Source organism: Coloeus monedula (genome assembly GCF_965178545.1).
Source record: "Coloeus monedula genome assembly, chromosome: 19".
Lineage (NCBI taxonomy): Eukaryota > Metazoa > Chordata > Aves > Passeriformes > Corvidae > Coloeus > Coloeus monedula.
The window spans coordinates 792,710-805,943 of NC_138799.1; the positions used below are offsets into that span (position 1 = coordinate 792,710).

General features: G+C 59.4%; 1 protein-coding gene across 1 annotated transcript in view; it reads left to right on the forward strand.

The window, feature by feature from the left end:
* Window positions 1-228: 228 nt before the first annotated feature.
* The window catches only part of NTN1 (netrin 1), a gene marked incomplete at both ends in the record, with an annotated part of 83,822 nt that continues 70,816 nt past the window's right edge, over window positions 229-13,234 (forward strand). Inside the window, one exon of the mRNA XM_082293929.1 lies at window positions 229-1,252. Coding sequence (XP_082150055.1) covers window positions 229-1,252 — 1,024 coding nt within the window. The remainder of the gene's footprint in view (window positions 1,253-13,234) is intronic.

Below are 13,234 nucleotides of genomic sequence, written 5' to 3' on the forward strand. Positions count from 1 at the left end.
GGGACCCAGCCCCGCCGCCAGCCCCACTTTTGTGGTGCCGCCGCCGTCGCGGTCTCCCCTTTCTCCGCGGGGCTGGCCGCGGGGCGGGCGATGCTCCGGGCTCCCTGAGCCGCCGCACCGCGTCCCCGGCCGAGGTGCCCCGCGGAGCGGCGCGGTCGAGCGGCGGCTCCCCGGTCTGCCCCGTGTCCCCCTCCCCGCTGTCCCCACGCCGCGCGGAGGTCGCGCAGGATGCCGCGGAGGGGAGCGGAGGCGCCGCTGGCCCTGCTGCTGGCGGCGGCGTGGCTGGCGCAGCCCCTGCGCGGCGGCTACCACGGCGTGAGCATGTTCGCCGTGCAGACCGCCCAGCCCGACCCCTGCTACGACGAGCACGGGCTGCCCCGCCGCTGCATCCCCGATTTCGTCAACTCGGCCTTCGGGAAGGAGGTGAAGGTGTCCAGCACCTGCGGGAAGCCGCCGTCGCGGTACTGCGTGGTGACGGAGAAGGGCGAGGAGCAGGTCCGCACCTGCCACCTCTGCAACGCCTCCGACCCCAAGCGCGCCCACCCGCCCTCCTTCCTCACCGACCTCAACAACCCGCACAACCTGACCTGCTGGCAGTCCGACAGCTACGTCCAGTATCCCCACAACGTCACGCTCACCCTCTCCCTCGGCAAGAAATTCGAGGTGACCTACGTCAGCCTGCAGTTCTGCTCGCCGCGCCCCGAGTCCATGGCCATCCACAAGTCCATGGACTACGGCAAGACCTGGGTGCCTTTCCAGTTCTACTCCACGCAGTGCCGCAAGATGTACAACAAGCCGAGCCGCGCCGCCATCACGAAGCAGAACGAGCAGGAGGCGGTGTGCACCGACTCGCACACCGACGTGCGGCCCCTCTCCGGCGGCCTCATCGCCTTCAGCACCCTGGACGGCCGCCCCACCGCCCACGACTTCGACAACTCGCCCGTGCTGCAGGACTGGGTGACGGCCACCGACATCAGGGTGACCTTCAGCCGCCTGCACACCTTCGGCGACGAGAGCGAGGACGACTCCGAGCTGGCCCGCGACTCCTACTTCTACGCCGTGTCCGACTTGCAGGTCGGCGGGCGCTGCAAGTGCAACGGGCACGCGTCGCGCTGCGTCCGGGACCGCGACGACAGCTTGGTGTGCGACTGCAAGCACAACACGGCCGGCCCCGAGTGCGACCGCTGCAAGCCCTTCCACTACGACCGGCCCTGGCAGCGAGCGACGGCCCGGGAGGCCAACGAGTGTGTGGGTGAGTCCCGGCCGCGGGCGCGGACACTCCGGCACGGGCGGGGAGAGGGACGGGGACAGGGCGCGGAGGTCCCCGCAGGGGCAGACAGAGGGAGGGCAGAGCGAAGGAGCCGCGGGGAACGGCAGCGAAAGGCACGGGGACATCCAGAGACACGGGGAGCCGTTCAGGGACACCCAGGGAGATGGAGAACGGGACAGGAGGAGGACACTGAGGTACCGGAGAGCGTGGGGCAGAGGAAGGCACACCGAGGGGCCCCGGAGCGCAGAGCAGGGATGTGAAGGCACTCGGGAGCGCACGGGATGGGACGCCGAGGCGCCCGGCAGCTCAAGGCAGGGGACGCTGAGGTACCCGGGAACGCGGTGGTGACAACACCGAGGCACCTCCAGCGGGCACGGGGAACCTGGGAGCACCGGGCAGGGCACAGGAATTTGGGCAGGGTATGCCGAGAGCCGCGGAGGCGTGGGACGGGGGACACCGGAGGCACCGGGGCAACACAGGGGACCGAGGAACCCGGCGGAGCAGGATGGGGTTACCGGGGGACTCCGACGGGCAGAGCAAGGGGAAGCTCGGAAACGCGAGGCAGGGAAAAACGAGGAGCTGAGGAGAAGGGATAAGGGACACTCGCGATTCCGGCAAAACGCCGTTCGTGTCCGGAGGAGCGCGGAGGGGCCCTGGCTGGTCTGGCAAAGTCTCCGTCCCGGGCAGGTCCCGGCCGGGGGCCCCGCAGCACACGGCCCGTCTCCGGTCCGGGGAGCCCGGAGCTCGCCGGCAGCCCCGCTCCCTTCCCCGGCTCAGAGCCCCCGCAAAGCCCGAGAGGCTCCGCGCCCCGGCGGGACGGGGACGGGCTCCGGCCCTTTCCGGAGGGGTAAGGCGGCCGGGAGCAGGGGAGGGAAGCCCGGCAAATCCTGCGGCTCCCGTCCGTGCATCCTCAGGGGGTGCGGGCAGAGGCGGCGGCGGGGACTTGAACGAGCCCCAGGGCCAAACGAGAACAGGGCTGCAGCCGGTTCGTTCCACCTCGAGAGAGAAACGCGCCGTCCTAGCTGTCCCCCGGCGCAGACGGAGTGTCCCTCGCCTCTGACCGGTGTGGATAAGGGTTAAGGGTCTGGGGAGTTCTTCCCCGTGAGTCCCCACAAATCCCGCCGAATGTTCCCTCCGATCTTCCACCCCCACTTCCCGGTGGGATCCCCGCGCTCTGCCGCTCCTATCCTCGCGGTTCAGGGGACCGGTGCTCAGCCGTGTGCCCGTGGGGACCCGGCCCCGGGGCTGGGATGCCCCAGACTGGGCTCGGCTCCCCGCGCCGGGAGCCCCCGGCCCCTCCGCCCGCCGCCGCCGCCGCCGCCGCCTTGTTTACACGGAAAACACGGCCCCGTCTTCCAAAATATTTGCAGCTCCGACGATAGGAAAAAACCCTCGCCGAGCGGCCGGGGTTGGCCGCCTTTTTTTTTTTTTTTTTCTTTCCCTCCTTTTCCTTTTTATTTTTTTTTTCCCCAAATCACAATCAGATGTGTCCCTTGAAGAGAGCACAATTTCTTCTCCGGCGTCTTCACCAGGAAGGCACGGCCAAGCCTGGTTATCTGGCGCGGAGAGGGGGCCGGTGGTACCGGGGCACACGCGGTGGCGGCTCCAGGGCACACGCGGTGGCGCGGGGTGCGGTAGCCACGGGGCGATGCTCGGCAGAGCCGCGGAGCCCCCGCTCCCCCGGGCTGCGGATCTCGTCGGGCCGGGGGGGAGCGGCGGATGCCACACGGCTGCCGGGGTCGCTTCGGGGTTGCTTTTCCGCTGTCCTGCGGGTTCCGCTGCCCGGCAGCGCTCGGGAAGGGGGCTCCGAGTCTCGCGTATTTCCCAGCGCTGTCTCTTGCCCAGCAGCGAGGCCGGGGGGGCAGGAGGGATCCGGCTTTCCCGGCCTCAGCCCCGCTCCCTCCCTGAAACGTTACCGCTGTAAACGATGCCATAAATTTTGGTGCGGTCTCGAGGTGCTCTCGGACCCCCGGGTCTTCTCTTCAGGGTCCCCAAATGCTCCTGAAAACACTTCTATTCAGTTGCTGTGCTGGCGCAGTGCTCCTACCATCCTTCTCCCTTCCAATTTATTTCCAATAAAAGGGAAGCAAGTTCCCAGTTTCCAGTAAAATATTTCACTTTTATGCCAGGCTTTGCATTTCAGACCATGTGCAGTTCTAGCCGCGTCAGACTTCTGCAAACGAAAATCGCTCTGTTTTTTCCTTTTCCACCGGCTTTGCTGGGAAGTGAATGTTTTGCAAGGATGAAGCTACCGTAAAACAATTTTCCGCAGCCCGATCATGCTGCGCCTTCCCTGGGGCCGCACCTATCAGTCTGTAAAACCAGCCACGGCCAAAAACCCTGCCAAGCCCACACCGCCTGGAATAATCCCCCCAGATAAAGATCACAATAACCCCATTCAACTCCCACCCACTCGCTCATGACCGTCGGCCCACCCTGGTTTCTCTCCCAAATCCCGAGAGAAAGTCAGGCCCCGGGTCAGCGGGGGCTGCGGAGCCGCCTGCGCCGGGCCGGGGCCGGGGACGGGCGGGGAGTCGCTGCCGGTGCGGCCGCCGCACGCTGGAGGCTCCTTCCAGCACTGCAGGGGGAATCAGAGCGGCCAGAGAGTCCTGAGCCGCCGTGCTGAGGAAAAGGTGAATTAGCCAAATCAGCTGAATTTGCATCAAGTAGCGGTGGGAGAACTGGTTGTTGTTTTTTTTTTTTTTTTTTCACTGAATTTACTTTTCTCCTTTCTGGGAAATCGTTGGGGGTTTTCTTTTTCTTTTCATCCAAGGGGAAAAATTATAGAATGTGTCTGCTTTGCTTAAAAATTTGGGTGTTTGCTTTGGTAAGCCCATTCCCCCTGCCAAAACTGAATCTTTGTTCCTATTCATGCTTATTTGGGGCTGAAAAATAAATGCTCTGGAGTTTCTGACAGAAAGTCAAAATTTCCCACGGGAACGGTTTTTGCCAGCCAGATCGAATTTTTCTTTATTGCTCCTTGCGAGATCCCAGCACCGCACATGGAGAGGATAGGGCTTGTCCCAAGGAGATGATCTCCAGGGATCTGCTCCTGCAGAGCTTTTCACAGCTTCAGGTTCCCATCAGCTTTACCTGGCAAATAACTCATCCACGTAGAGCTTGGCCTTGCGGTCCAGCTTTGGCTGGGAGCCTGGGAGCTGGAGGGCTCCAGGGAGGACTCAGCTTGGAGAAGAGCTCAGAGGTCTGTTCTCCATCCTGCCTCTCCCCAGCGCCGCTGGGCTGGCTCTTTGCTCAGCGCTGGTCCAGCCCAAGCCCCCTTTTCCAGCCCAGTTCGTCCTGATGCAGCTTCCAGCTCCCCTGGGAGAGGAGATTGCAGCTGGAAAAGGTCTGAACTGAAACGCTGTCAGAGCTCAACTGCTGGTGAGCTTGTGCGGACACGGGAAAATGCAGGCAGGGTCTTCAACCAGATTTAACAACGTCACTAAAATGCAATGGGCAGCATTCCACAATTTCTCAGGAACCACGGTGTTATTTAGAGCGCTGGGAATGAACCCGGACCAGCACCATCCCTTTAGCTTGCATAGAACACCTTTGCCTTTGCCCTGGATAAAGCACTACTGGACAAGCCCAGGTTGCATCCCACTGACAGGCACTTGGAGAACTCCAGACTCCATTCCCAGTGCCGGCTCTGGATCTCCACAGCCTTTCCCCCCACGGACCCAGGAGATGCTCCCGGTACCTGCACGTGTGCCTGACGTCAGCGGTGGCTGCAGGTGCTGGGCGCCGCTCGGATTTTGGCCCTCTGTGATGCCTTGAGAGCGTTTAACAAACCCGGGAGCCAGTGCAGGGAGAGAAAGGAAACACATTGTGTTCCCAGATTGGGGATTTGGCACAGGCAGCACGGGGAGCCTGGTGTTGGACAGGCTCTGCTCCGCTGCCGAAGGGTTCCCAGGCTGGGATGTGTCTCATGTCAGAGCAATTTCCGAGCAAGTTTCTTGTTCAGTGGAAAGGAAACTTCACCTCAGACATGGAGTTGACCAGGAACTCTGAGAGAAGCGCCTGCCAAACACTCCCAATGAAAAACTTCCTTCCAGAAAAACCTGGGGCTTTATCACCTCCGTGGTGGTCCAGGGAGGCATTTGCAGGGCAGCGCTTGCTGAAATAGCAACCGAGCCCCCTCCACCCTTATCACAGCCAGGGAAATCAAATCTTCCCACACAGCCAGCTCCTCTCCCACAGAGGGATGTGAGGGATTTCATGCCAGGGAGTTCCTGGTGTCCCTCATTAAATTCAGGTGATCCCCTTTCTTCACCCTGCATTAATCACGTCCACCTCAAAAGCCTCCCCAGTTCCCATCCTGTCTGTAACCGTTTTCCCGAGGTCAGCACAGTGGGATGTTGGGGAGCCCCATGAGATGATTCCTTCCCATTCCCCTTGGCCTCCAAATGGGAGAAGGAGTCAAGCTGGTGGTGACTTGGGCTCTGTCCCACTGGAGAGTGCCTGCAGGAATTGCTTGGCTGGGAATTGGCAGGAATTGCTTGTGAGCCAGTGCCTGTCTGCAGGGTCCAGGCATCCCCGGAGCCGGGCAGAGCAGGGAGCCAGGACGAGGCCTGGGCCACCAGGGGCTGACAATGGCTCACAGTGGCCGAGATGCATCCGACCAGGAAGGAATGGGCTGGTGGGAGATGTTCTTTCTGTCTTCTCCTCTCCCGTGCTGGTTCAGGGCTTTGCAGACGGTTTATCCTGAGGGAGACAGAGGGACAGAGGCTCTGGCTGCAGCAGTGGGGAGTGGAGTGTGGGTGGGGCTGGCAGAGCTGGCAGGCACCTGGTCACCAAAGCACCCCGGGCCCCTTCGGTTCCGTGGTGGGACCGGAGTCAGAGGAACTGAGTGGCTTTGCAAATCCCTCTGTGAGGAGATGAGGACTCTGAAGGTCCCCATGTTCACCCTGCTTATGGCCACTTCTGTTCCAGAGGGATGGGGAAGGATGGAAGCCAAGCATCCCTCCCTCCTTGCCTGGAAAAACAGCCACATCCCCAGCCTGAGCAGAGAGGCTCTGAGCAGGATCCCCAGGCTGCTCTGCAGGATCCCCAGGGTCCCATAGAGGATCCCCAGGGGGCCAGAGCAGGATGCCCACAGTGTAACATCCTTTGCCCACCTGAGGCAGGCGTTGCTGCCTGGATCTGGCAGCACAGCACGACTCTGCCTCTGGCTGGATCCAGGCAAGGCTCTCAGGTGGGTTTTGGAGCTGTTCTGTGGTGGTACTGCCCGTTACCTCCCGATGATAACAAGAATGCTCAAAATTTCTGACATCCAAGCTTACCTTTGGCCTCAATTTCCCCTTTTATAGGAAACAAAGGAGGGCTGTGTAAAATCCTTTGGACTTGGGTTGAGAAAGGCATGAAGCTTTATTGCAGCATCCTTGTACCCAGGGAAACTGCAACGGGGCAGCTTCACCAGCAACTGGACCAGACCCTGCGAGGGCTGGACTTCTCGTGGCTCCATGTGCCATCCATGGAGCCACAGGTCCTTTCCAGCCCCTCCTGGTGCAGCTCCCAGCGGATCGTGCTGCATGGGGAGGTGCACGAGCAGGGGTAGCTGTATTGCTGAGCAGATGGGTGCTGTAGCCATAGAAATTTGGGCCCACGAGCTGCTGAGGCTCCCATTGTAGCCTCCCAAGGGAGCCTCGCATGGGCAGAGCTTTCTCACAGGCTTTTATTCTCAGGAAGCTTAAAGTTAAACTGATTTCCAACAGAAAGGTTTTTACACCAACAAACAAACAAACAAAAAAGCGCAGTTAAGGCTGAAACAAAACCAGGCTTGGCACTCCGGGTTGGACACTTGCCTTCCCTTGAGCTTGTCCACGGCTAATCTCTGCCCTCCTCTTTCTGGGCCAAATCATGTCATCCTTATTCAGCCTCCTCTGTCCTTGCCTCTCAAACTCCCTGCGCCTGCTGGGGGGGACGTGCTGCCTCCCCAGGGATGGAGCAAAAAGCACCCGAGGGCTCTGGAATCCCCACTGCCTGTAAAAGCACTGCCAGGATCCTGGCGTTCCTACCTGGCCTGTGAAGTGGGAGCAGCTGGGGCACACAAATTTGTCTCTGTATTCTTAGTGCATCCCCCCTTCATCCTCAGGGATGAGATGGATTTTTGTGACCATGGAGGATTGATGCCTTTTTGGCTCTTGATCTCTCCTGCCTCCCTTTTGCGACACCCAGCTTTTTGGTACAGTGGTTTCGGAGGCGCTTGTGCTTATTATGGGACTGCAGGATTTCATTCCGGGGAGTTCCTGGTGTCTCTTATTAAATTTGGGTGATTCCTTTTCTTTACCCTAATTAATCACCTCTGCCTCAAAAGCCTTCCCAGCTCCCATCCTGTCTGTAACCGTTCTGTGGTTGGGCTGTGCAAGCAGAATTTTATTGAGGACTTTCTGGAGGATTTCAGAGCGCTGCGTTGAGTTTTTTCCTCCACCAGTTTTGTCCTGGGGGACATCCAGGGCAAAGGAGATTGTGGGTCAGGATGACTGGAGCAGTCTGGTGACCTGCCTGGCATTGAGAGGTTGTAAATCATTTTGCCCCTTTTTGCTGTCAAACAGCAGAAAAAACCCCAAAGCAGCCCCAGGACCCATCAAATCCGACATCCAGCTTTTCCTGGAGAGCGCTGGCACAGCTGCCTGGGGCACAGGACACACCGACCCCGTGGCAGGGCTGAGTCCCTGACTCAGGGTGTTCACTGACTCAGCCTCACCAGGATGGTTCATTTGCACCACGTTCCTGACTGCACCGAACAGATGCCCCCGTGTTTCAGGAGGGACGGGAGAGGATTTGCTGCCAGGACCAGTCCCTGCAGAGAGCTCAGAGCCGGGACAGGGCTCGGCGGTGGCAGAGCCACATCTGCTCCGTCCCCGGGGTGTCTCTGGAGCAGCGGCTGCCGTTTGGCCTCTGCCGCTGCGATCAGCAGGAAACGTTTGCTTTGCATAAGCCGAGCTCCCGTCACGAGCATCCCTGCCAGATCCCCGCTGCTTCCCGCACGGAGCGGGCACGGCCGGGGCTGGCACGGCCTGGGGCTCAGCCTGGCTCTGCCGCCCGGCGGGACGGGGACCCGCTCCGTGTCTGAGCAGGGATCAAAGCACGGCACAGCGACAGGGACAGGCCGGATCCTCACCCGGGCCAATCCCGGCTCTGCCCGCGGCAGAGGCTCATCCCCGCTGACCACGCTCCGGAGTCCGGAGAGCGGGGATGGGGCTGGCTGGAGTGACAGGCGGGCTTTTTAAAAGATATCTGCATAATAGCTTTCGTTTATAGGGGATTAGGATGCCCTGGGGACTGATAAGGAGACAGGGAGGCTTTTCAGGCTCTCAGCCAGGGCAGCCGCGGAGGCTCTCGGAGGGAGCGGAACGGGGACTCGGCTGCTCCCGATCCACCCCAGGCAGAGGCAGAGGGAGCAGTGGCACGGAGGGGCTCAACCCCACCCGGAATGGGAGCTCGCTTTAGGCTCAGCAGAAAACGGGGAATTAACGGCGGGGAGGGAAAAGTCCTGTCTTCTTTTGGGAGATACTAAAGAAACGGGTTCTGACCCGGGAGAGCACGGGAATGGAGCAGCCACTCCGCTCTGCTGGGAGCTGGATTTGTGGAAGCATTTTGTACAGCACTGGTTTTACTGGAGACTGGAGCTTAAAAACTGATGGAGTGATGTGGGCAGAGATTGTTCCGTTCCGGGGCTCAGCGGTGTCTCGATTTGAGACAAGTTTAAGGGGAAACGCCCGGGAAGGGACGTCTCCTCCACAGAAGATAGGGTTCAGCACTCCCTCCCCCACCGATACGACAGGAATTTCTTGGATGAAAGCGAAAAAAATTATTTATTTAACAAGCAGGCTCAGAAGAAAAATGAGTAATGTTAGATAATAAATCTCCTCACTGCAGAGAAAGCTGGTGGATTTTAGAGTTCCCTCTGTAGCTGGCTCAGCCCCTCCCGAGCTCCGAGGCCGGGATGCGGCGTCCCCGCAGCCTCCGTGCTGATCCACGGGGCCGAACAGTTCCAGAAGAACAAGAAGAAATTACCGGAGGATTTTGGTGTGCAGTCCTGGGAACACTTCTTGCCTGAGCCGAGCAGCACAGGGGAGAGTGTGAGCCCTTGAACGCAAACCGGGCTGAGGAATTTTCTCGGCTCCCCCCCTCTCTTCCCTCGGACCCAGCTTAAAGCTGCGGGACCCATTTCTGGGGAATAAACAGACAATAGGGGAATGCAGCATTATCATAAAATCACCCCAAGACAAGCAGGGATGGTGCTGGGCATCCTGAGGTCTCAGGTGGCACGGGGGGCATCGACAGCACAAACTGGGCACAGAACTGCTGCCCACAGCAGGCACCTCCTGCATCGCCGGGGTTACAGAGGGCAGAGGAAGGAACAGGCAGGGAAAAAGCCTGGATTCGTGTCCCACACACAGCTGTGGGACCATGGAAGAAACTTTCCTGGGCAGAAATTTCTGTGGGCAGAAATTTTCCTTTCCAACCTTTTCAAAAAAAACCTCATTAGTGACAGGAAGGTTGAAAATTTTGTCTGCACCCCCCACCTGGACAGAGGGTTGGAGTGCAGGGAAGGAGCAAACCTTTATTGCACTCTCTCCTGGAAGTACAGGGTTTTTTAAATTATTTCACAGAAGAGCTGGAAGGAGCCTCTGGCTTTGCCTGATGCCTGTTGTCACCCAGGTTGTGGTTTCTCATGGAAAGGGATCCCCTCTTGGGCTGAGACAGGATGCCCTGAAACACTGCACTCGGAATCACAGCCCTCAGCCCAATTCCTGCTCCCCTTGGGGATGGAGGGGCTGGTAATGGATGAGCCCAGGAGACCTCGGCCATCTTCTGCCAAAAATGAGCAGTGAAAAGAGATTGTGTGGGCAGGCGAGTGGAAATTCCAGTACAGGTAGGGGGGAGCAACCTTGGGAATCTCCGCTTGAGGATCGAAGCTGCTGCATCTCCTATTTGGGGAGAGGATGGAGAGCCCAGGGCCTGCACCCAGCACCCCTAATTTCCCCTGGGAAAGGGCAAAAATGCCATGAGGGGCAGGACCAGGCAGTGCAATGGCACCGGCTGGGAGCAGCCTGGCTCTGTGGGGTTGTTTCAAAGCACATTTATCCTTTTTGATACACTGGGGTGGGAAACTCTCTCTGCCAGTGAGAAGTAGGCACAGATTTGTTGATGGTGCCTCATGGAGTGGGAAGAGCGCTCCCCTCTTTCTCAGGGCACGAGGGAGGGAGGTGAGATGTCCTCCCCCCTGTCCCAGGTGGGAATTGGAGGAGGAGCACGGGAGGAATGCTGCTGGCTCAGCAGGCCCCGCTCCGGGCTCGGTGCCATTTCCGTGCTGGGTCTGTGCGCTCCCAGCCTGCGAGGAGCAGCCCAGCTGTTCCCTCCCTGATCCCATCCTCACACAGCCTGCGTGCTCCAAGTTCAGAGCCCGGGATGGAAAGATGGATGAAGTGTCCACGTCATCTTCCCTGTGGTATTTCGGAGCCATCCATCACCCAGATCCCTGCCAGGCTGCACTGGGTGGATCACTGGGATCTGTGCTTTGTTTTGACCAAGTGTGACAATTTTGATTGGAATTATCATTAATTATTCTGCGGAAATAATTATTGTCCCTTAATGTCAGCTCTGTGGGTATTTAGTGTGCAGGCTCAGGCAGTCAGACCAGAGTGGATGAGGAGAGAAAGAACAGCACATCTGATTGGAAAAGGGAATTTTTACACTCACTGGGGACTGCCCCAGCACTTGCTTAGCTCTCACAGCCCCAAAAGGACTTTCCTTCAGGGTCTGGAGTGTCATCTCTGCCTGGTCAGGAGATGCTCTGGGGAGAATTGAGCCCTGCGTGAAGGGAGGGGAGGAGAGGGGAGGGAGGCACAGTGCAGGCAGGTGAGACCTAAATCTCCCTGGCTGCAGCCTCCTCTTCATGCAAGCCCTTCCCCTAAGGGTGCCCCTGGCTCTTCCTGGCCCAGAGGCTACCCCGGCAGGTAGCGATGCAGAAGGAGCCTGTTCCAGCAGCAAAGCGAGCCCTGGGGAACGTGGCAGAGGCACCGGGACACTGTAAGTGGAACAGGGAAGAAGGAAGGTAAACGATGGGAAAAGCTGCAGACAGGATGAAAATGTCTGGGTTTAAAAATCAGCGTTTGTGGTGCACGAGAGCAGCCTGAGGAGCATCCTCGGGACGGGCAAAGCCGCTCCCTCCCGGTGCTGCCCAGAGCCTGTTGTTTTCCAGCCCCATCTGATAAGAGGCGCAGAACCAGCCCCGCGTTTCGCCCTCCTCTGTCAGTGCCGCCCGTCCCGAGCCGGGGCTGTTTACTGGCTCATCCTCCCCCTTTTGCAAGAGGGAGTCAGTTCTGGTTAATGTTGGAGATCGGAACGTGATTACTGAAAGCCTCATGAAATTAAATCGCTGCGCTTCAAAGCGGCCGGGGAGGGAGGGAGCGTCCCTCTGGCAGCGGCGGTGGCCGGGCGGATATTGAGAGCAGCCCGGTGGCCAGCGCTGCCCCGCGCACAATCGGGCTCTGACAGTGGGAAGGCAAATACAAACAGCAGCCTGTGTTTGCACACAAAGGCTCTGTGCACCGCCGTCCCCGGCCCCGGGCTTTACACCCTCGGCTCTTGGGCAAAAAGTCCTGGGAGGGTTGGAGGGAGGGAAACTGGGCTGAATATTTAGGGATGAATTGAACTGTGCAAACACGCCTTTGGGAAGCTCGCGGTGCAGCGCCTTGGATCAGCTGCCCGCCGGGGCTGGAACGCAACCGCTGCGCTTGAAAGGGCGACTTTCACGCTGTAGCAAAACGGGACAAAGGAAGATAAATGAAACGGGCTCCCGGCAGGGTTTGGTTTGTTTGTTTTTGTAACTCGGCTAATATTCCCGCATTGTTCAGCCCAGCGGCCCAGTGCCTGTCCTTCACACGCTGCTCGTAAATCGGGGCTGGGCGGGCGGTGCAGGCAGCGGGCGGTGCGGGAGGGACGGGACCAGCGGGACGGGGACGGGACCAGCGGGACGGGGATGAGACCAGCGGGGCGGGGATGAGACCAGCGGGATAGGGATGTGGCCAGCGGGACACGGACAGGACCAGCGGGACAGGGAAGGGACCAGCGGGGCGGGGATAGGACCAGCGGGACAGGGACGGGACGAGCAGGTCAGAGACGGGACGGGACGAGCGGCTCCGGCCCTGGGGACCAGGGATTGTCCTCTGCGGCTCTTGCGGTGCCGGGATTTGGGAGCTCGGTGACTGCGGGGTGGCAATCGCACGGGGCTGAGCTGGGCAGGTCCGAGCCGGGGCGGGGGTGCTCAGCCCTGGTAATTCCCAGCTGTTCCTGGGTTTAGCCAGAGGCGGCTTTGGGCGCAGCTCAACACCTAACCTAGCAGAGATGTATCGAGGGGGTCTGTGGACCAGCAGAGCTCTGCTGTCAGTTCATTCCTCAGCTGAGCGTGGCATGTCCTGATGATTTCTCATGGAGCTGGCAGCAAATCCGCCGGGATTTGTCCAAGTGGGGGCATCCCAGCCAAACCGTGGGTACCAGCGCTGATGTGTCAGCCCTCTCCATCCCATCCCAAGGCAAGGGCCAACGCTCATCCTCACCATGCCACGTGCGTGCTCGGGGATGGATCCCCGCGGAGCTCAGAGCCTGCCCAGGGCTGGAGGGTGCTGCTCCTGGGGGGTGGACGTGAATTCGGGATTAGGGATGGCAGGGTGGACACAGCGAGGTTGATACAGGTGCTCATTTGATTGTAAGGAGCAGAAGATCCCCAATGCAACCCTCTTGAAAATTCCCTTTCCCTCCGGATTTTGGGCAAAGGAGGTTTAACACTGCAGCATTTCTCTAGTGTGAGCTGAGTGAGCAAAATTTAATAATCAGCTGCATAATAGTTCAGGTCAAATCAAAGAGCAAGAGCAGCGTCACCTTTAAAACATTTAAATAACATTTAATATCCTCTGTAGAATTTACTTTCCACAAGCCTCTGCAAAATCACCAAAT